The sequence below is a fragment of the Pseudophryne corroboree genome, chromosome 6 (genome assembly GCF_028390025.1).
Source record: "Pseudophryne corroboree isolate aPseCor3 chromosome 6, aPseCor3.hap2, whole genome shotgun sequence".
Classification (NCBI taxonomy): Eukaryota; Metazoa; Chordata; class Amphibia; order Anura; family Myobatrachidae; genus Pseudophryne; species Pseudophryne corroboree.
The window spans coordinates 620,874,087-620,895,753 of record NC_086449.1 but is presented as its reverse complement, the minus strand read 5'-3'; the positions used below and the strand labels follow the sequence as shown (position 1 = coordinate 620,895,753).

The 21,667-nt window shown below is 46.3% G+C and overlaps 1 protein-coding gene across 2 annotated transcripts in view; it reads right to left on the bottom strand.

Annotated features, from left to right (window-relative positions):
- Positions 1-21,667, bottom strand: part of DPYSL3 (dihydropyrimidinase like 3) — a 319,685-nt gene that overhangs the window by 49,385 nt on the left and 248,633 nt on the right. For both annotated transcript variants that reach the window (XM_063928096.1, XM_063928097.1), the window contains exons 3-4: positions 9,056-9,240; positions 6,237-6,401 (exon numbers count right to left, since the gene is read on the bottom strand). In XM_063928096.1, the coding sequence (XP_063784166.1) occupies positions 6,237-6,401; positions 9,056-9,240 (350 nt within the window). The remainder of the gene's footprint in view (positions 1-6,236; positions 6,402-9,055; positions 9,241-21,667) is intronic.

The following is a 21,667-nucleotide window of genomic DNA, read 5'->3' as shown; positions in this document are numbered from 1 at the left end:
CATACCATATAACCTGGAATACACATAACCAGTTAACAGAATGAACAAACAACAGCAACGGTCCAAGACCGATTCCAACTGTACAATAACCCTCATGTAAGCAATAACTATATACAAGTCTTGCAGATTTTCCGCACTGGGACGGGCGCCCAGCATCCTCTACGGACTAGGAGAAATAGATTTACTGGTAGGTTTAAAATCTTATTTTCTCTTACGTCCTAGAGGATGCTGGGGACTCCGTAAGGACCATGGGGTTCATACCAAAGCTCCCAATCGGGCGGGAGAGTGCGGATGACTCTGCAACACCGACTGAGCAAATGCTAGGTCCTCATCAGCCAGGGTATCAAACTTGTAGAATTTAGCAAAAGTGTTTGACCCCGACCAAGTCGCTGCTCGGCAAAGCTGTAATGCCGAGACGCCCCGGGCAGCCGCCCAAGAAGAGCCCACCTTCCTAGTGGAATGGGCCTTTACTGAATGTGGTAACGGCAATCCAGCCGTACCATACGCCTGCTGCATCGTGTTACAGATCCAGCGAGCAATAGTCTGCTTTGAAGCAGGCACGCCAATCTTGTTGGCTGCATACAGAACAAACAGAGCCTCTGTTTTCCTAATCCTAGCTGTCCTTGCTACATAAATCTTTAAGGCCCTGACTACATGCAGGGACCTGGAATCCTTCAAGTCACTTGTAGCCACAGGCACCACAATAGGTTGGTTTATATGGAATGAAGAAACCACCTTAGGTAAAAATTGAGGACGAGTCCTCAATTCCGCTCTATCAACATGAAAAATCAAGTAGGGGCTCTTGTAAGACAAGGCCGCTAATTCTGACACCCGCCTTGCAGATGCCAAGGCCAATAACATGACCACCTTCCAGGTGAGAAGTTTCAACTCAACCGTGTTAAGGGGTTCAAACCAGTGTGATTTTAGGAACTGCAATACCACGTTCAGGTCCCATGGTGCCACTGGGGGCACAAAAGGAGGCTGGATGTGTAGCACTCCCTTTACAAAAGTCTGGACTTCTGGAAGAGAAGCCAATTCCTTCTGAAAGAATATTAACGAAATCTGTACCTTAACAGAGCCTAATTTTAGGCCCATATCCACTCCTGTCTATAGGAAGTGGAGAAAACGACCCAAATGGAAATCTTCCGTAGAAGCATTCCTGGTTTCACACCAGAGACATATTTCTGCCAGATACGGTGATAATGTTTTGCCGTCACCTCCTTCCTAGCCTTTATTAGAGAAGGTATGACCTCTTCCGGAATACCCTTCTCAGCTAGGATCCGGCGTTCAACCGCCATGCCGTCAAACGTAACCGCGGTAAGTCTTGGAACATGCAGGGCCCCTGCTACAACAGGTCCTCCCTTAGAGGAAGAGGCCAAGGATCTTCTGTGAGCATCTCCTGAAGATCTGAGTACCAGGCCCTTCGAGGCCAGTCTGGAACTATGAGTATTGTCTCTACTCTTTTTCGCCTTATGATCCTCAACACCTTTGTGATGAGAGGAAGAGGAGGAAACACGTAGACCGATTGGAACACCCATGGCGTTACCAGAGCGTCTACTGCTATTGCCTGAGGGTCCTGGGACCTGGCACAATACCTCCGAAGCTTCTTGTTGAGGCGTGACTCCATCATGTCTATTTGAGGAACTCCCAAAAGACCCGTTATCTCTGCAAAGACTTCTTGATGAAGTCCCCACTCTCCTGAATGGAGATCGTGTCTGCTGAGGAAGTCTGCCTCCCAGTTGTCCACACCCGGAATGAAGACAGCTGACAGAGCGCTTACGTGATTTTCCGCCCAGCGAAGAATCCTGGTGGCTTCTGCCATCGCGACTCTGCTCCTTGTCCCGCCTTGGCGGTTCACATGAGCCACTGCTGTGACATTGTCCGATTGAATCAGCGCCGGTAGGTTGCGAAGAAGACTCTCCGCTTGTCGAAGGCCGTTGTATATGGCCCTTAATTCCAACACGTTGATGTGCAGGCAGGACTCCTGGCTTGTCCATAGTCCTTGAAAATGTCTTCCTTGGGTGACTGCTCCCCATCCTCGGAGGCTCGCATCCGTGGTTACCAGAACCCAGTCCTGAATGCCGAATCTGCGACCCTCTAAGAGGTGAGCACTTTGCAGCCACCATAGAAGAGACACCCTGGCCCTGGGGGACAGTGTTATCTTTTGATGTAATTGTAGATGGGACCCGGACCATTTGTCCAGAAGGTCCCATTGAAATGTCCTCGCATGGAACCTGCCGAAGGGGATGGCCTCGTAGGCTGCCACCATTTTCCCCAGAACACGAGTGCATTGATTAACTGACACTCTTTTTGGCTTTAGCAGGTCTCTGACCATGTTCTGGAGGTCCTGGCCTTTTTCCAACGCGAGAAAAACCTTCTTTTGTTCCGTGTCCAGTATCATACCTAGGAACGCTAGTCGAGTTGTTGGAACCAACTGTGACTTCGGTAGATTGAGAATCCAACCGTGTTGCTGGAGTACTCTCAGAGAGAGTGACACGTTTCTCAGCAATTGCTCTTTTGATCTCGCCTTTATCAGGAGATCGTCCAAGTATGGGATAATTGTGACTCCTTGCTTGCGCAGGACCACCATCATTTCCGCCATTATCTTGGTGAAAATCCTCGGGGCCGTGGAAAGCCCAAACGGCAACGTCTGAAACTGGTAATGACAATCCTGTACAGCGAATCTCAGGTACTCCTGATGAGAGGGATATATGGGGACATGAAGGTAAGCATCCTTTATGTCCAATGACGCCAGAAAATCCCCCCCCTCCAGGCTGGCTATTACCGATCGGAGCGATTCCATCTTGAATTTGAATCTTTTCAAGTACAGGTTTAGGGATTTTAGATTTAAAATGGGTCTGACCGAACCATCCGGCTTCGGGACCACAAAAAGGGTCGAATAGTACCCTTTTCCCTGTTGGTTCAGGGGAACCCTGATAATTACTTGCTGTTGACACAGCGTTAGAATTGTAGCTAACACTACATCCTGCTCTGGGGTAGAAGCTGGTAAGGCCGACTTGAAAAATCGGCGTGGGGGCACCTCTTCGAATTCCAGTTTGTAGCCTTGGGAAACTATTTCCAACGCCCAAGGATTCACGTCTGACCTGACCCAGACCTGGCTGAAGAGTCGAAGGTGTGCCCCCACTGGTGCGGACTCCCGCAGGGGAGCCCCAGCGTCATGCAGTGGGTTTTGTAGAAGCCTGGGAGGACTTCTGTTCCTGGGCACCAGCCGAAGCAGGTGTTCTCTTTCCTCTACCCTTACCTCTGGCAAGGAAGGAGGATCCCCGACCTCTTCTGGACTTTTGCGACCGAAAGGACTGCATGTGATATTGTGGAGTTTTCTTTTGCTGTTGGGGAATAAAAGGTAAAAAGGTAGATTTACCAGCGGTAGCTGTGGAAACCAGGTCCGCGAGCCCATCCCCAAACACCACGTCACCCTTATAGGGTAAAACCTCCATATGCTTTTTCGAATCCGCATCACCCGTCCATTGGCGGGTCCATAAGGATCGTCTCGCTGAAATAGCCATGGCATTGGCTCTGGAACCCAGCAACCCAATGTCCCTTTGAGCGTCTCTCATATACAAGACTGCATCTTTAATATGGGCTAGAGTTAACAAAATAGCATCCCTATCTAGGGTATCAAGGTCAGCCGACAGGGTATCTGTCCAAGCTGCAACTGCGCTACATACCCATGCCGACGCAATTGCCGGTCTGAGCAAAGCACCAGTATGTGAATAAATAGACTTTAATGTAGTCTCCTGCCTGCGGTCCACAGGGTCCTTGAGGGCCGCTGTGTCTGGAGACGGCAGCGCCACTTTCTTGGACAGGCGTGTTAAAGCCTTGTCCACAGTGGGAGAGGATTCCCAACGTACCCTGTCCTGTGTAGGGAAAGGGTATGCCATATTAATTATTTTGGGAATCTGCAGCCTCTTATCTGGAGTCTCCCAAGCTTTTTCAAAAAACTCGTTAAGTTCATGAGATGGGGGAAGTTTATTATCGGTTTCTTTCCCTTAAACAGGTGTACCCTCGTGTCTGGAACAGAGGGTTCATCAGCAATATGCAACACATCTCTTATTGCAATAATCATACACTGAATACTCTGTCACCTTAGGGTGCAATCTAGCTTCATCATAGTCGACACTGGAATCAGAGTCCGTGTCAGTATCAGTGTCCACAATTAGTGACAAGGGACGCTTTTGAGACCCCGACGGGCCCTGTGAGTCGGTCCAATCCGAGGATTGACCCCCTGATGCCTCCCTGGATTCAGCTTTATCTAGCCTCTTATGTAAAGATGCCACACTTGCATTCAACATATGCCACATGTCCATCCATTCCTGAGTCGGCACTACCGACGGGGACACACCACTCATCTGCTCCACCTCCTCCTTGGAGAAGCCTTCCGCTTCAGACATGCCGACACGCACGTACCGACACCCCCCACACACAGGGATATACCTATAAAAGGGGACAAATCCCCAACCAGGCCCTTAGGAGAGACAGAGAGAGAGAGTATGCCAGCACACACCCAGCGCCAAACGGACACTGGAAAATCCAGACAGCGCTTTTATATTATTATATAATGCCAATCTTCCCACTCACTGCGCTCCAATGTGCCCCCCTCCTCTTTTTCAACCCTCTGAAGTATTCAGCAGGGGAGAGTCCGGGGAGCCAGCGTTCTCTGCAGCCTCTGTGGAGAAAATGGCGCTGGTTAGTGCTGAGGGATCAAGCTCCGCCCCCTCCAGCGGCGGGCTTCGGTCCCTCTTCAATTTTAATAAAATGGTGGGGGATCATCTATTTGCTGCATCCGCAGCCTAATGTGACCTTTTTTGCCCAAAAACGAGGTTTATTGCTGCCCAGGGCACCCCCCCTGCGCCCTGCACCCATCAGTGCTTTCTGTGTGCCTGTGTGTGGGAGCAATGGCGCGCAGCTTTACCTCATGAAGATCTGAAGTCTTCTGCCGCCTTTGACGTCTTCTTGCTTCTCATACTCACCCGGCTTCTATCTTCCGGCTCTGTGAGGAGGACGGCGGCGCGGCTCCGAGACGAACCCCAGGGTGAGACCTGTGTTCCGACTCCCTCTGGAGCTAATGGTGTCCAGTAGCCTAAGAAGCAGAGCCTATCATTTAAGTAGGTCTGCTCCTCTCCCCTCAGTCCCACGATGCAGGGAGCCTGTTGCCAGCAGTGCTCCCTGAAAATAAAAAACCTAACAAAATTCTTTTTTTTTTCCACAGAAAACTCAGGAGAGCTCTCTGCAGTGCACCCTTCTCCTCTGGGCACAGGATCTAACTGAGGTCTGGAGGAGGGGCATAGAGGGAGGAGCCAGTGCACACCCATACTAAAAGTTCTTTATAGGTGCCCATGTCTCCTGCGGAGCCCATCTATACCCCATGGTCCTTACGGAGTCCCCAGCATCCTCTAGGACGCAAGAGAAATAATAATAATAATAATAATAATAATAATAATAATAATTTGTTAGCATCTCTAGAAACCCTAGTACCTAATGGCAAAATATCAAAAATGGCCTATTCTAGGTTCAACAGTGCATAATTAACTAACCCCTAGCCACAAATACCTAAGAAAAGGACAATCCCACAGGCAGTGATAAAGGTCAGGAGAGGGCTGTCAAAATTTAGGACAAATAGAACCATCCAATATGCCTATTAAAAATCTCCTGTATGGGGAGATATAGGCGCCATATGTATTGCAACAAATTTGTCTGCATATCGGCAAATCATATTCCAAATTTCTATTTTAATACATACTTTTTGTAAAAATCCTTTGAAGCCTGAGGGTGCATTTCACACTCTGTCCTACACTAATGAGCTTTAACAACAGTGAAGCAGTCTGTCTTTAGGTGGGATTGTCTCAATACAAGGTCTGTGTCATACTCTGAACCTCAGCCGATGAACTATTATAAAGCAAAAATTCTCCAACGTAAATGGTATATGCAGATGTCTGTGCTTCTGGATGGCTTATTAGCACACTTAATTATAAAGAGTTAATTATTAATAAATGTTTACATACTCTATAAATAAATTAGCAGTTAGCTAATATTGGTCTTATCTTGTACATAAATCGTAGTTGGGAATATGGAGAACTGCAACCCAAAGAGTACATAATAGATTTCTTCAAACAAAGGCTGGTGTAGTCCATCTGTTAATTTAATATAATTGAACTTATGCTTATTACAAAAATAAAGCAATGCTTCAGTGTGCACCATAAAATAAAGCACAATACCTTTCTGCTTGATGAGTGATTCTATTTCCTGTCTCACGCTATCATTCCAGTGAGTGATGTCCACATGCAGAGAGTAGTCACAGCACGTCTTCCCATCAGCCCACTCTCTCCACTTCTCGTAGGCTTCAATCAGGCTGGATCCTGGCTCTGGGATCACATGGTCAACTAGGTAATAAAAAGCATTAACAGTGAGTGGCTGCTGTATATTATTTGTAGCAACATACATATATTCAGTACTAAATTATATTAAATATTAGCAGTGCCTGGAGCCAATACAAAGCCCAGTTTGCTAAATGGCAAATGTATTTGAGGTCTCCGGTATATCAGGCTTCTCAGGATGGTACCACTTTTGCTCCTTCAGTTTTGGAATTACTATTTCCCAATATACAGACTCTGGACGCCTGCAGATTAATAACCAATGACCAATAATTAGGAAAACAATTATGTATACAGTATTTGTGCTTGCACTTGGCATCCAAAACACATTCCACCTCTCATTATCAACAAGTATATATATATTCCAAGCAAGGCATGAATGCATTTTGTTATATACATAGCTACCTATGTATAAACAGTTATTTCTACTGACAGAGCATGGTAATGTAATGACAAAATATTATACAGGTTGAGTATCCCATATCCAAATATTCCGAAATACGGAATATTCCGAAATACGGACTTTTTTGAGTGAGAGTGAGATAGTGAAACCTTTGTTTTCTGATGGCTCAATGTACACAAACTTTGTTTAATACACAAAGTTATTAAAAATATTGTATTAAATGACCTTCAGGCTGTGTGTATAAGGTGTATATGAAACATAAATGAATTGTGTGAATGTACACACACTTTGTTTAATGCACAAAGTTATATAAAATATTGGCTAAAATGACCTTCAGGCTGTGTGTATAAGGTATAAATGTAACATAAATACATTCTGTGCTTAGATTTAGGTCCCATCACCATAATATCTCATTATGGTATGCAATTATTCCAAAATACGGAAAAATCCCATAACCAAAATATCTCTGGTCCCAAGCATTTTGGATAAGGGAGACTCGACCTGTATTCCACTTAGGCTCTCCTTGGATTTAGCATGTCACAGGATATCTACTTTCTTCAATATCACAACCTATATAGTGTGTTTTAATGTTCACCCATTAATGAGGAACACCAAGATACACACATAAAAAAAAAGAGAAAGCACAATAGCGTAGAAGTCCTTTTATAAAATGTACAAGAAGCTGGTTTCAATACATCACATGTATACTACGTTTTTCCCCCTTCTTATGCTATGTATTCCCCCTTAATGTTGCTGCTTGGCAATGCATTGTACCACAAAGAATTCCTAGTGTACGTGAGTACACCTGGCCAATAAAGCTGATTCTGATTCACACTCACAAGGTTTTCCAGAAAAAACAGGCACATCATAATTTCTTAATAACAAGGATTTTCTCAGGAGAGATTCCAAGGTGACCAGTATTCCACTTTCGCCTTTGTCCTATAAATGTATGTCTAGATATCTCCGACACTCCGGTAACAAAGAGAAAAGCCAATAGTGCAGTAATCCTTTAAATAGATGGGTGTTTATTTTTAAACAAATGCACTCACATAATAAAAGAAATAAAAGAGCATATCACATAACGTTGTCCCAGATCTCCCACACAGGTATCCACACTGGCTGACTAAGATGGTAATTAGCAGCAGGTACAGTCAGAGTCCCGGTTACTCACGGCTCCCATCCAGGTAGAGTATTGGAGATATGCAGGAAAACGTCAGTGTATGAAGACCACTCCGCTTAACGCGTTTCGGTTACTACCTTTGTCAATCCGCTTTTGACAAAGGTAGTAACCGAAACGCGTTAAGCGGAGTGGTCTTCATACGCTGACGTTTTCCTGCATATCTCCAATACTCCACCTGGAGGGGAGCCGTGAGTAACCGGGACTCTGACTGTACCTGCTGCTAATTACCATCTTAGTCAGCCAGTGTGGATACCTGTGTGGGAGATCTGGAACAACGTTATGTGATACGCTCTTTTATTTCTTTTATTATGTGAGTGCATTTGTTTAAAAATAAACACCCATCTATTTAAAGGATTACTGCACTATTGGCTTTTCTCTTTGTTACCGGAGTGTCTGAGATATCTAGACATACATTTATAGGACAAAGGCGAAAGTGGAATACTGGTCACCTTGGAATCTCTCCTGAGAAAATCATTGTTATAAAGACATCATGATGTGCCTGTTTTTTTTGGAAAACCTTGTGAGTGAGTGTGATGTATTGAAACCAGCTTCTTCTACATTTTATAAAAGGACTTCTACACTATTGTGCTTTCTCTTTTTGTGTGTGTGTGTGTGTGTATCTCGGTGTTCCTCATTATTGGGAGAACATTAAAATACACTATATAGGTTGTGATATTGAAGAAAGTAGATATCCTGTATGTGACATGCTAAATCCAAGGAGCGCCTAAGTGGAACATAATATTTTGTCATTACTGTGAAAATTTGTGAAGTAGGTGAAACTTCTCCATATTACTACTGGGCTGATCTTTGGATCTTATTGCGTACCCTACAACGACTTTACTTCTATGTGTATAGCATGGTAATGTGCAGTGTGCTGTATACAGATCTATCATACACCTATATGTAATAGCTTTTATTTGTCCTTAACAGCACATTCATACTCTAATTTAAAACAAACATTCATTATGCAGTAGAGTAATATTTTTGTTTCCATTTACTTTAAATACCCAAACTAGATTTCAGAAAATGTCTGTGTCTATAAAGATATGTTTTCCACCCGTACACCCCTACAGTACTCACGTATCATGGTGGTTCCTCCTGCAAGGGCGGCTTTAGTCCCTTGGAAGAAGTCATCCACTGTTGTCATCCCTCTGTATGGCATCTGCAAATGGGTGTGCACATCAATGCCTCCAGGGATCACCATCTTCCCATTAGCTTCAATGGTTTTTACACCCCCAGGTACAATTAAGTTGTCTCCAATCTGCCTAAGGTGCAGGAAGTTACAGGTGTTTGTTAGCAGAGCTGAATAGTACAATCCCGTAGACATGGGATAACATCCCCCCATACCAAATGTGGATCTGTCACCTACAGTGGAGACTGCCATCTGGACTGAACCAGAACTCGCCAGGAAACAATGACATCACTGAGCAAATGGTACATGCCTCAAAACAATGGTGAGGTTCCTAGTTCCTAGAGAGCAGATAGGCTGCACACTGGTCCAGACCACAAATGGCTGCCTCCATTGCTTTCAGCATTTACAGTAATAGACATCAAGAAGCAGTCTAATGACTACATAACCAAAAGGTGATAGGTAAAGTTTGTTTATGCATTTTAAGGTCATTTTCTGTAAAATAAAAGATTCTTGGTCATTTCTCAAATTACTACCAAATATTTCTAATAAAATGGGAAAGAGTGTATGGTGACTAACCACCCAACTCAGGTTCATACATTATCAGCCCAGTATTAGGCTACTTTATTCACCACCAAGACCTATGTCCGGTCTGCACATTGCCCTTTTCAATTAGACAATCTCCACAGGTGCAACAATAATCCAATATAAAATACAGACAGGTGGCGCTTCCATGGTCTTAATCCTTCCCTTTTATTGTATAAACCAAATACTAGATGTATAGAAATAAAGAATAAATGTCAAATAGTTCAGATTGCATTGTATACAGGCAGCATACACAAAAGTTTTACCCACAACACTCCACTCCGTGCAATAAAAACCTATGGAAGTGCACAAATGTAAAATGAATCTTTTTCTGTCAGAAAACTGAAATCTGATAGATGTCATACTTTTAGTCACCTGGTACATGTTTTATTAATGTTTTTATACAATAGAAAGAGAAGGTTTACATGGGTGTGGTTCATTAGGTCGACGACGTTTGGGCGACATGCATTGGGTCAACATGGTCATTAGGTCGACATGGTGTTTTGTTTAGTTTTTTTAGTTTTTTTGCTGTTGTTCTCTTCGAAAAGTGACGGGGAACCCCAATTAGTGCACCATGACCCCTCGCATGGCTTGCCATGCTTCGGGCACGGTGCCTCGCTCCGCTGCGCTCGGCACAGGTTACCGTCCCCAATTGTAGTCCACGTGGATTGTTAAGTATGAAAAAGTAAAAAAAATGAAAAACAATTGTGAAAAACTCCTGTCGACCTTTTTCCATGTCGACCTAGTACATGCTGACATAATGACCATGTCGACAAAGTAATCATGTCGACCAAACGTGGTCAACCCAATGTATGTCGACCTAATGACAGCCATCCGGTTTACAATATGGTCCTTAGCTGTCTTTTTTATTTTATTTTAGTAACTGATATAAGTGTAATTTTGTAACATTTAGAGATTAAATAACACTGTGTGGTAACTGATTTAAAATAAGAATTTACTTACCGATAATTCTATTTCTCATAGTCCGTAGTGGATGCTGGGAACTCCGTAAGGACCATGGGGAATAGCGGCTCCGCAGGAGACTGGGCACAAAAAGTAAAAGCTTTAGACTAGCTGGTGTGCACTGGCTCCTCCCCCTATGACCCTCCTCCAAGCCTCAGTTAAGATACTGTGCCCGGACGAGCGTACATAATAAGGAAGGATCTTGAATCCCGGGTAAGACTCATACCAGCCACACCAATCACACCGTACAACTCGTGATCTGAACCCAGTTAACAGTATGATAACCGTAGGAGCCTCTGAAAAGATGGCTTCCAACAATAAACAACCCGATTTGTTTGTAACAATAACTATATACAAGTATTGCAGACAATCCGCACTTGGGATGGGCGCCCAGCATCCACTACGGACTATGAGAAATAGAATTATCGGTAAGTAAATTCTTATTTTCTCTGACGTCCTAGTGGATGCTGGGAACTCCGTAAGGACCATGGGGATTATACCAAAGCTCCCAAACGGGCGGGAGAGTGCGGATGACTCTGCAGCACCGAATGAGAGAACTCCAGGTCCTCCTCAGCCAGGGTATCAAACCTGTAGAATTTAGCAAACGTGTTTGCCCCTGACCAAGTAGCTGCTCGGCAAAGTTGTAAAGCCGAGACCCCTCGGGCAGCCGCCCAAGATGAGCCCACCTTCCTTGTGGAATGGGCTTTTACAGATTTTGGCTGTGGCAGGCCTGCCACAGAATGTGCAAGTTGAATTGTACTACAAATCCAACGAGCAATCGTCTGCTTAGAAGCAGGAGCACCCAGCTTGTTGGGTGCATACAGTATAAACAGCGAGTCAGATTTTCTGACTCCAGCCGTCCTGGAAACATATATTTTCAGGGCCCTGACTACGTCCAGCAACTTGGAGTCCTCCAAGTCCCTAGTAGCCACAGGTACCACAATAGGTTGATTCATGTGAAACGCTGAAACCACCTTAGGGAGAAATTGAGGACGAGTCCTCAATTCCGCCCTATCCGAATGAAATATCAGGTAAGGGCTTTTATAGGATAAAGCCGCCAATTCTGATACGCGCCTGGCTGAAGCCAGGGCTGAACTTCAGGCACTGAAGCCAGTTCTTTCTGGAAGAAGATCGACAGGGCCGAAATTTGAACCTTAATGGATCCTAATTTTAGGCCCATAGACAATCCTGCTTGCAGGAAATGTAGGAAACGACCCAGTTGAAATTCCTCCGTAGGGGCCTTCTTGGCCTCACACCACGCAACATATTTTCGCCAAATGCGATGATAATGTTTTGCAGTTACATCCTTCCTGGCCTTGATCAGGGTAGGGATGACTTCATCTGGAATGCCTTTTTCCTTCAGGATCCGGCGTTCAACCGCCATGCCGTCAAACGCAGCCGCGGTAAGTCTTGGAACAGACAAGGTCCCTGCTGGAGCAGGTCCCTTCCTTAGAGGTAGAGGCCACGGGTCCTCCGTGAGCATCTCTTGCAGCTCCGGGTACCAAGTTCTTCTTGGCCAATCCGGAGCCACGAGTATCGTTCTTACTCCTCTCCTTCTTATGATTCTCAGTTCTTTTGGTATGAGAGGAAGAGGAGGGAACACATATACCGACTGGAACACCCACGGAGTTACCAGAGCGTCCACCGCTATTGCCTGAGGGTCCCTTGACCTGGCGCAATATCTGTCCAGTTTCTTGTTGAGACGGGACGCCATCATGTCCACCTTTGGTTTTTCCCAACGGTTTACAATCACTTGGAAGACTTCTGGATGAAGTCCCCACTCCCCCGGGTGGAGGTCGTGTCTGCTGAGGAAGTCTGCTTCCCAGTTGTCCACTCCCGGAATGAACACTGCTGACAGTGCTATCACATGATTTTTCGCCCAGCGGAGAATCCTTGCAGCTTCGGCCATTGCCCTCCTGCTTCTTGTGCCGCCCTGTCTGTTTACGTGGGCGACAGCCGTGATGTTGTCCGACTGGATCAATACCGGTCGACCCTGAAGCAGAGGCCTTGCTTGACTTAGGGCATTGTAAATGGCCCTTAGCTCTAGGATATTTATGTGAAGAGACGTTTCCATGCTTGACCACAAGCCCTGGAAATTTCTTCCCTGTGTGACTGCTCCTCAGCCTCTCAGGCTGGCATCCGTGGTTACCAGCATCCAATCTGAATGCCGAATCTGCGGCCCTCTGGAAGATGAGCCTTCTGTAACCACCACAGGAGAGATACCCTTGTCCTTGGAGATAGGGTTATCCGCTGATGCATCTGAAGATGCGATCCGGACCATTTGTCCAGCAGATCCCACTGAAAAGTTCTTGCATGGAATCTTCCGAATGGAATCGCTTCGTAAGAAGCCACCATTTTTCCCAGAACTCTCGTGCACTGATGCACTGACACTTGTCCTGGTTTTAGGAGGTTCCTGACTAGCTCGGATAACTCCCTGGCCTTCTCCTCCGGGAGAAACACCTTTTTCTGGACTGTGTCCAGAATCATCCCTAGGAACAGTAGACGTGTTGTCGGAATCAGCTGTGATTTTGGGATATTTAGAATCCACCCGTGCTGACGTAGCACTACCTGAGATAGTGCTACTCCGACCTCTAACTGTTCCCTGGACCTTGCCCTTATCAGGAGATCGTCCAAGTAAGGGATAATTAATACGCCCTTTCTTCGAAGAAGAATCATCATTTCGGCCATTACCTTGGTAAAGACCCGTGGTGCCGTGGACAATCCAAACGGCAGCGTCTGAAACTGATAATGACAGTTTTGTATCACAAACCTGAGGTACCCTTGGTGAGAAGGGTAGATTGGGACATGGAGATAAGCATCCTTGATGTCTAGAGATACCATATAGTCCCCTTCTTCCAGGTTCGCTATCACTGCTCTGAGTGACTCCATCTTGAATTTGAACCTTTTTATGTAAGTGTTCAAAGATTTTAGATTTAAAATTGGTCTCACCGAGACGTCCGGCTTCAGTACCACAAACAGCGTGGAATAATACCCCTTTCCCTGTTGTAGGAGGGGTACCTTGATTATCACCTGCTGGGAATACAGCTTGTGAATAGCTTCCAATACTGCCTCCCTGTCGGAGGGAGACGTTGGTAGAGCAGACTTCAGGAACCGGCGAGGGGGAGACGTCTCTAATTCCAATTTGTACCCCTGTGATACTACCTGCAGGATCCAGGGGTCCACTTGCGAGTGAGCCCACTGCGCGCTGAAATTCTTGAGACGGCCCCCCACCGTGCCCGAGTCTGCTTGCAGAGCCCCAGCGTCATGCTGAGGACTTGGCAGAAGCGGGGGAGGGCTTCTGCTCCTGGGAAGAGGCTGCATGGTGCAGTCTTTTTCCCCTTCCTCTGCCCCGGGGCAGGAACGAGCGGCCTTTTTCCCTCTTGCCCTTATAGGGACGAAAGGACTGGGTTTGAAAAGACGGTGTCTTTTTCTGCTGAGAGGTGACCTGGGGTAAAAAGGTGGATTTTCCAGCCGTTGCTGTGGCCACCAGGTCCGATAGACCGACCCCAAATAACTCCTCCCCTTTATACGGCAATACTTCCATATGTCGTTTGGAATCCGCATCACCTGACCACTGTCGCGTCCATAACGTTCTTCTGGCAGAAATGGACATCGCACTTACTCTAGATGCCAGGGTGCAAATATCCCTCTGTGCATCTCGCATATATAGTAGTGCATCCTTTAAATGCTCTATAGTTAATAATATACTGTCCCTATCCAGGATATCAATATTTTCAGTCAGGGAATCCGACCAAGCCACTCCAGCGCTGCACATCCAGGCTGAGGCGATCGCTGGTCGCAGTATAACACCGGTATGTGTGTATATACCTTTTAAGATATTTTCCAGCCTTCTATCAGCTGGTTCCTTGAGAGCGGCCGTATCAGGAGACGGTAACGCCACTTGTTTTGATAAGCGCGTGAGCGCCTTATCTACCCTAGGGGGTGTTTCCCAACGTGCCCTAACCTCTGGCGGGAAAGGGTATAGTGCCAATAATTTATTAGAAATCAGCAGTTTTTTATCGGGGGAAACCCACGCTTTATCACACACCTCATTTAATTCATCTGACTGGTAGTTTTTTCACACCCCACATAATACCCTTTTTTGTGGTACTTGTAGTGTCAGAAATGTTCAATGCCTCCTTCATTGCCGTGATCATGTAACGTGTGGCCCTACTGGACATTACGTTTGTCTCGTCACCGTCGACACTGGATTCAGTATCCGTGTCAGGGTCTGTGTCGACCATCTGAGGTAACGGGCGTTTTAGCGCCCCTGACGGTGTCTGAGACGCCTGAACAGGCACTAATTGATTTGTCGGCTGTCTCATGTCGTCAACAGTTTTTTGCAAAGTGCTGACATTGTCACGTAATTCTTTAATTACTACCATCAAGTCAGGTGTCGACTCCCTAGGGGGTGACATCACTAACACAGGCAATTGCTCTGCTTCCACATCATTTTCCTCCTCATAAATGTCGACACAATCGTACCGACACCCAGCACACACACAGGGAATGCTCTGATAGAGGACAGGACCCCACTAGCCCTTTGGGGAGACAGAGGGAGAGTTTGCCAGCACACACCAGAGCGCTATATATATACAGGGATAACCTTATATAAGTGTTACTCCCTGTTATAGCTGCTGTATTTATATATTAGCTGCCAATAGTGCCCCCCCTCTCTGTTTTACCCTGTTTCTGTAGTGCAGGACTGCAGGGGAGAGTCAGGGAGCCGTCCTTCCAGCGGAGCTGTGAAAGAAAATGGCGCTTGTGTGCTGAGGAGAAAGGCTCCGCCCCCTTCACGGCGGCCTTTTCTCCCGCTTTTTTCAGGAAACTGGCAGGGGATAAATGCATCCATATAGCCCAGGAGCTATATGTGATGCATTTTTTTAGCCATGTAAGGTTTTTATATCGTTTTTATTGCATCTCAGGGCGCTCCCCCCCAGCGCCCTGCACCCTCAGTGACCGGAGTGTGAAGTGTGCTGAGAGCAATGGCGCACAGCTGCAGTGCTGTGCGCTACCTTATTTGAAGACAGGAACGTCTTCTGCCGCCGCTTTCTCCGGACCTCTTCGCTCTTCTGGTTCTGTAAGGGGGCCGGCGGCGCGGCTCCGGGACCCATCCAGGCTGAACCTGTGATCGTCCCTCTGGAGATAATGTCCAGTAGCCAAGAAGCCCAATCCACTCTGCAGTCAGGTGAGTTCGCTTCTTCTCCCCTTAGTCCCACGATGCAGTGAGCCTGTTGCCAGCAGGACTCACTGAAAATAAAAAACCTATTTAAACTTTTACTTCTAAGCAGCTCAGGAGAGCCACCTAGCTTGCACCCTTCTCGTTCGGGCACAAAAATCTAACTGAGGCTTGGAGGAGGGTCATAGGGGGAGGAGCCAGTGCACACCAGCTAGTCTAAAGCTTTTACTTTTTGTGCCCAGTCTCCTGCGGAGCCGCTATTCCCCATGGTCCTTACGGAGTTCCCAGCATCCACTAGGACGTCAGAGAAAAGAGGATTGGGACATTTCTAAATAAAATGTAAACTATCAATGTAAAAGGAGAATGAAAAAAGCAACTCTATAACACCTGGTCACCCAGAGAACAGGACCTTGGATAATAACCTGTCTGACTTTTGGGAGAGCCAGCAACCTGTTATATGTAAGGAATGGTGAGCGACTGCCACCAACCTATACCTAGGTACACACTTTGACAATCTCTCTGCTGATCGAATGCTCCCAATCTGCAGAACAGTGTGCCCCAGCTTGGACTGCTGTGCCTCCAGCAACACTAGTACACCCAGTGCTAGAAGTAGCTCAGTGTGTGGGGGCTTCTATGGTATCAGGAGGTCGCCCAGACAAATATTAAACCATACATAAGATGCAACCTCCTGTTTATCAGCTCATGCTGCTGCAACGGTACAGCATACACACCTATGCAATAGTCGGCCCGTTCACCAGATATTGGCATAGATTTTATAGGTGTGTACGCAGCCTAACATCATAGGGAAATTATGGGGATTTAGTAGAAATCACATTAAAAGTGCAACACATCTTATCACCTGTTTAGTTAATTAAAAAAAAAAATATATAAAATGTCTACAGATGTAACATAAACCATTAAAAACACAGTGTCTACTAAATGCTGCAACTACTGAATAAATGTAATGAGCCGTTTGATGAAGTATCTTATATGTACATAAAGCCCTGTGTTGTGTGTATGTTTTGTTTAATACATGCAGATGTAAAGTCTGGAAACTGTAGGCTACTGTTTTTATATATCATTACTGACATTAGCATTAGAAGTACTATAACAGTGGTAAGATATGCATAACGCCTATATAGCGTATGCAATACACGTGTGTCATCACCAGAACTGACATTAATAGCAGCTGTCATGATCTACAAAGCTACAAGCAGCATGGTGACCTAGTCAGTGCATTTTCTATTTTCATGTTTGTGACTAAACATTTGATGGGTTGCAGGACTTTGGTGAGAGCAAGAGGATATAATGAGGTGACAGTCCAAATTCTAATGTAATCTGATGAAATCTAAAATCTGTTTCCGAAACCAAAACAAACAGAACTAGTACTGCCCCTGGGATTACTCTGCTGCGGATCTCAGCTCCAGCTTTGGAGAGCAAGGGGGAAGTGCAGCTGTCAGCTGTCCTCTGCGGCCAGTGCCTTGTGATCCTACACACATCCTACAGCTCCCACTGCTAATGCAGAGAAGAGACAAATGTGTTTCAGCTAACAATAGCAGGCTCTCCGATGGACAAGTTATTGGGTCTCCCGATCACACAGCAATGTACACTTCTGGGTCACACAGTTAGAGACATCATTGTACCATTTCTGCAGCTATAAAATGACCCTTTAGCTTTGGGCCAATTTATTCCGACAGGAAAATTGTTCTGTGTACTGAACGACCTGCATAAGATTTTACCCAATACAGTTTTTAAAACGTGCCTTTTCTGGGGGTGTAGTATGGGTGGCCGGCGACCAGCATAACGGCGCCGGAATCCCGACCGCCGGCATACAGACAGCTTGGCGAGCACAAATGAGCCCCTTGCGGGCACGGAGGCGCTCCATGCTATCTATTCTCCCTCCAGGGTGGTCGTGAACCCACAGGAGGGAGAAAAGATGTCGGTATGCCGGCAGTCGGGATTCCGGCGCCGGTATGGTGGTCGTCGGGAGCCCGGCCGCCGGCAACCTGAAGACCACCTTTTTTCTGGTATTACACTAACCATCTCGTGCTGGGGAATGGTTGTCACCATATTAATGCGCCCATCACATTTATAGTGCTGCCATTAAAGTCAACAGGACCAATTCATATTTGCATGCAAACCCAATGGTTTATGTACAACTATGATGTTTGGGGGGATGCGCAGGCACAAGACCCATTCTGTGTATGTGACTGACAAGCTGCAGCGTTTGGGGGGGAGAGGGGGCGTTTTGAAGGTGTGACAGGTCCAGGGTCTGAGTCATCAGATACAGATTTCCTGGACCTGGGTGTACGAATCCTACAGCCAGCCTGAGTAAGCTTCATCTTACACAGGCTGGTCGGTGCATAAAAGCACTGGGAAGTGATCCGTGGCTGCGTAAAACAGGAGGAGTCCATCTCCTACAGACGCCTCCTGCTGCATTACAGTTATAATGACACCGAATTGCACAGTGGCTTCCTTGCAGATGAGCTATTCCTTTCAAACATGACTCAGGTCCAATGACAAATGAATCTCTAAAATGGATACACACTATAATATTATTTATCCAATATTTCTGGTTGGAGTGAAAGTCTGGTAATGTATGGGAGCTGATGACAGTCAACCATTTGCTCTCAAACACTGGAAAACAAACAAAAATAGCCGTTCAGACAAATTGGTTAAACCCATTTGATTTAACCAATTTATCCGAATGACCATTTTTGTCTATTTGACAGCTTTTGGGAGCAAATGGGTGATTGTCATTAGCTTCCATGCATTACCAGATTTTCACTCCAACCAGAAATTGTGGACAAATAATCTTAAAGTGTATCCATCTAGGGGGAGATGTACTAAGCAGACATAAAAGTGGAGAAGTGAGCCAGTGGAGAAGTTGCCCATGGCAACCAATTAGCTGCTCTGTATACTTTTAGAGTATGCAAATTATAAATGTTACGTCAAGGCGGATTGGTTGCCATGGGCAACTTCTCCACTGGCTCACTTCCCCGCTTATGTCACTGCTTAGCCCATCTCCCCCTTAATCCTTTACTTAGACAAGGATCCTCAGCTGTTGGCTCAAATACAACAAAGTTATTTAATTTAATGTTATCTGAATGATGAGGCAGTGGCAATAACTTAAAAGGGAGTAGTAAAAAATAAGATTTTAAACCTACCGGTAAATCTTTTTCTCCTAGTCCATAGAGGATGCTGGGGACTCCGTAAGGACCATGGGATGTAGACGGGCTCCGCAGGAGACATGGGCACTCTAAGACCTTTTAATGGGCGTGAGCTGGCTCCTCCCTCTATGACCCTCCTCCAGACCTCAGTTATAGAACTGTGCCCAGAGGAGACGGACATTTCGAGGAAAAAGATTTTGTTAATTAAGGGTGAGATACATACCAGCTCACACCACAAACACACCGTATAACATGGTATATAACTAAACCAGTTAACAGCATGAACAACAGAAATCAGCAACAGTCTGATCTCAACCGTACACAACTCTCGTGTAACTACATCAGTAACTATGTACAAGTACTGCAGATTTATTCCGCACTGGGACGGGCGCCCAGCATCCTCTACGGACTAGGAGAAAAATATTTACCGGTAGGTTTAAAATCTTATTTTCTCTTACGTCCTAGAGGATGCTGGGACTCCGTAAGGACCATGGGGTTTATACCAAAGCTCCAGACCGGGCGGGAGAGTGCGGATGACTCTGCAGCACCGATTGAGCAAACAGAAGGTCCTCATCAGCCAGGGTATCAAACTTATAGAATTTTGCAAAAGTGTTTGAACCCGACCAAGTAGCTGCTCGGCAAAGCTGTAATGCCTAGACACCTCGGGTAGCCGCCCAAGAAGAGCCCACCTTCCTCGTGGAATGAGCCTTCCCCTATTTTGGTAACGGCAATCCTGCCGTAGAATGAGCCTGCTGAATCGTGTTACAGATCCAGCGTGCAATAGTCTGCTTGAAAGCAGGAGCGCCAACCTTGTTGGCCGCATATAGGACAAACAGAGCCTCTGTTTTCCTAATACGAGCCGTTCTGGCTACATAGATTTTTAAAGCCCTGACTACATCAAGGGACTTGGACTCCTCCAAGACATACGTAGCCACCGGCACTACAATAGGTTGGTTCATGTGAAACGACAAAACCACCTTAGGTAGAAATTGTGGACGAGTTCTCAATTCCGCTCTATCCACATGGAAAATCAGATAGGGGCTCTAGTGGGACAAGGCCGCCAATTCTGACACCCGCCTTGCAGATGCCAAGGCCAATAACATGACCACTTTCCACGTGAGAAATTTTAAACTCAACAGTTTGAAGTGGTTCAAACCAATGAGATTTAAGGAACTGCAACACCACGTTCAGGTCCCACGGTGCCACAGGGGGCACAAAAGGAGGTTGGATGTGCAGTACTCCTTTCACAAAAGTCTGTACTTTTGGCAGAGAGGCCAATTCCTTCTGAAAGAATATTGATAAGGCCGAAATCTGCACCTTAATGGAACCTAACTTTAGGCTCATATCGACTACTGTCTGTAGAAAATGGAGAAAACGACCCAGCTGAAATTCTTCCGTAGGAGCATTCTTGGATTCACACCAAGACACATACTTCCTCCAGATACGGTGATAGTGCTTCGCCGTTACTTCCTTCCTAGCTTTAAGTAGAGTAGGGATGACTTCCGCCATGCCGTCAAACGTAATCGTGGTAAATCTTGGAACACACACGGCCCCTGTTGTAACAGGTCCTCTCTGAGAGGAAGCGGCCAAGGATCTTCTGTGATCATTTCCTGAAGATCTGGATACCAGGCCCTTCGAGGCCAATCTGGGACAATGAGTATCGTCTGAACTTTTGTTCTTCTTATGATTCTCAATATTTTTGAGATGAGAGGAAGCGGAGGGAACACATAGACCACTTGATACACCCACGGTGTTACTAGCGCGTCCACTGCTATTGCCTGAGGGTCCCTTGCCCTGGAACAATATGTCCGAAGCTTCTTGTTGAGGCGTGACGCTGTCACTTCTGCAAAGACCTCTTGATGAAGTCCCCACTCTCCTGGATGGAGATCGTGTCTGCTGAGGAAGTCTGCTTCCCAGTTGTCCACTCCCGGAATGAATACCGCGGACAGAGCGCTTACATGATTTTCCGCCCAGCGAAGAATCCTGGTGGCCTCCGCCATTGCTGCTCTGCTCCTTGTTCCGCCCTGGCAGTTTACATGCGCCAAGGCTGTGATATTGTCTGACTGGATCAGAACGGGTAGGTTGCGAAGGAGATGCTCCGCCTGTCTCAGGCCGTTGTATATGGCCCTTAATTCCAGCACATTTATGTGCAGACAAGCCTCCTGGCTTGACCATATTCCCTGAAAGTTTTTTCCCTGTGTGACTGCTCCCCAACCTCGGAGGCTCGCGTCCGTGGTCACGAGAACCCAATCTTGAATTCCAAACCTGCGACCCTCTAGAAGGTGAGCACTCTGGAGCCACCACAGGAAAGAAATCCTGGCCCTGGGGGACAGGCTTATCATCTGATGCATTTGGAGATGGGACCCTGACCCCCTGCTCAGTAGGTCCCACTGAAAAGTTCTTCCATGGAACCTGCCAAACGGAATGGCCTCGTAGGCCGCCACCATCTTTCCCAACACTCGAGTGCATTGATGAATCGACACTCCTTTTGGTTTCAGCAGAACCCTGACCATGTTCTGGAGTTCCAGAGCTTTTTCCACTGGGAGAAAAACCCTCTGCCGTTCCGTGTCCAGAATCATGCCCAAAAACGACAGCCGAGTTGTCGGGACCAACTGCGACTTTGGCAAATTTAGAAGCCAGCCGTGTTGTTGTAGCACCCTCAGAGA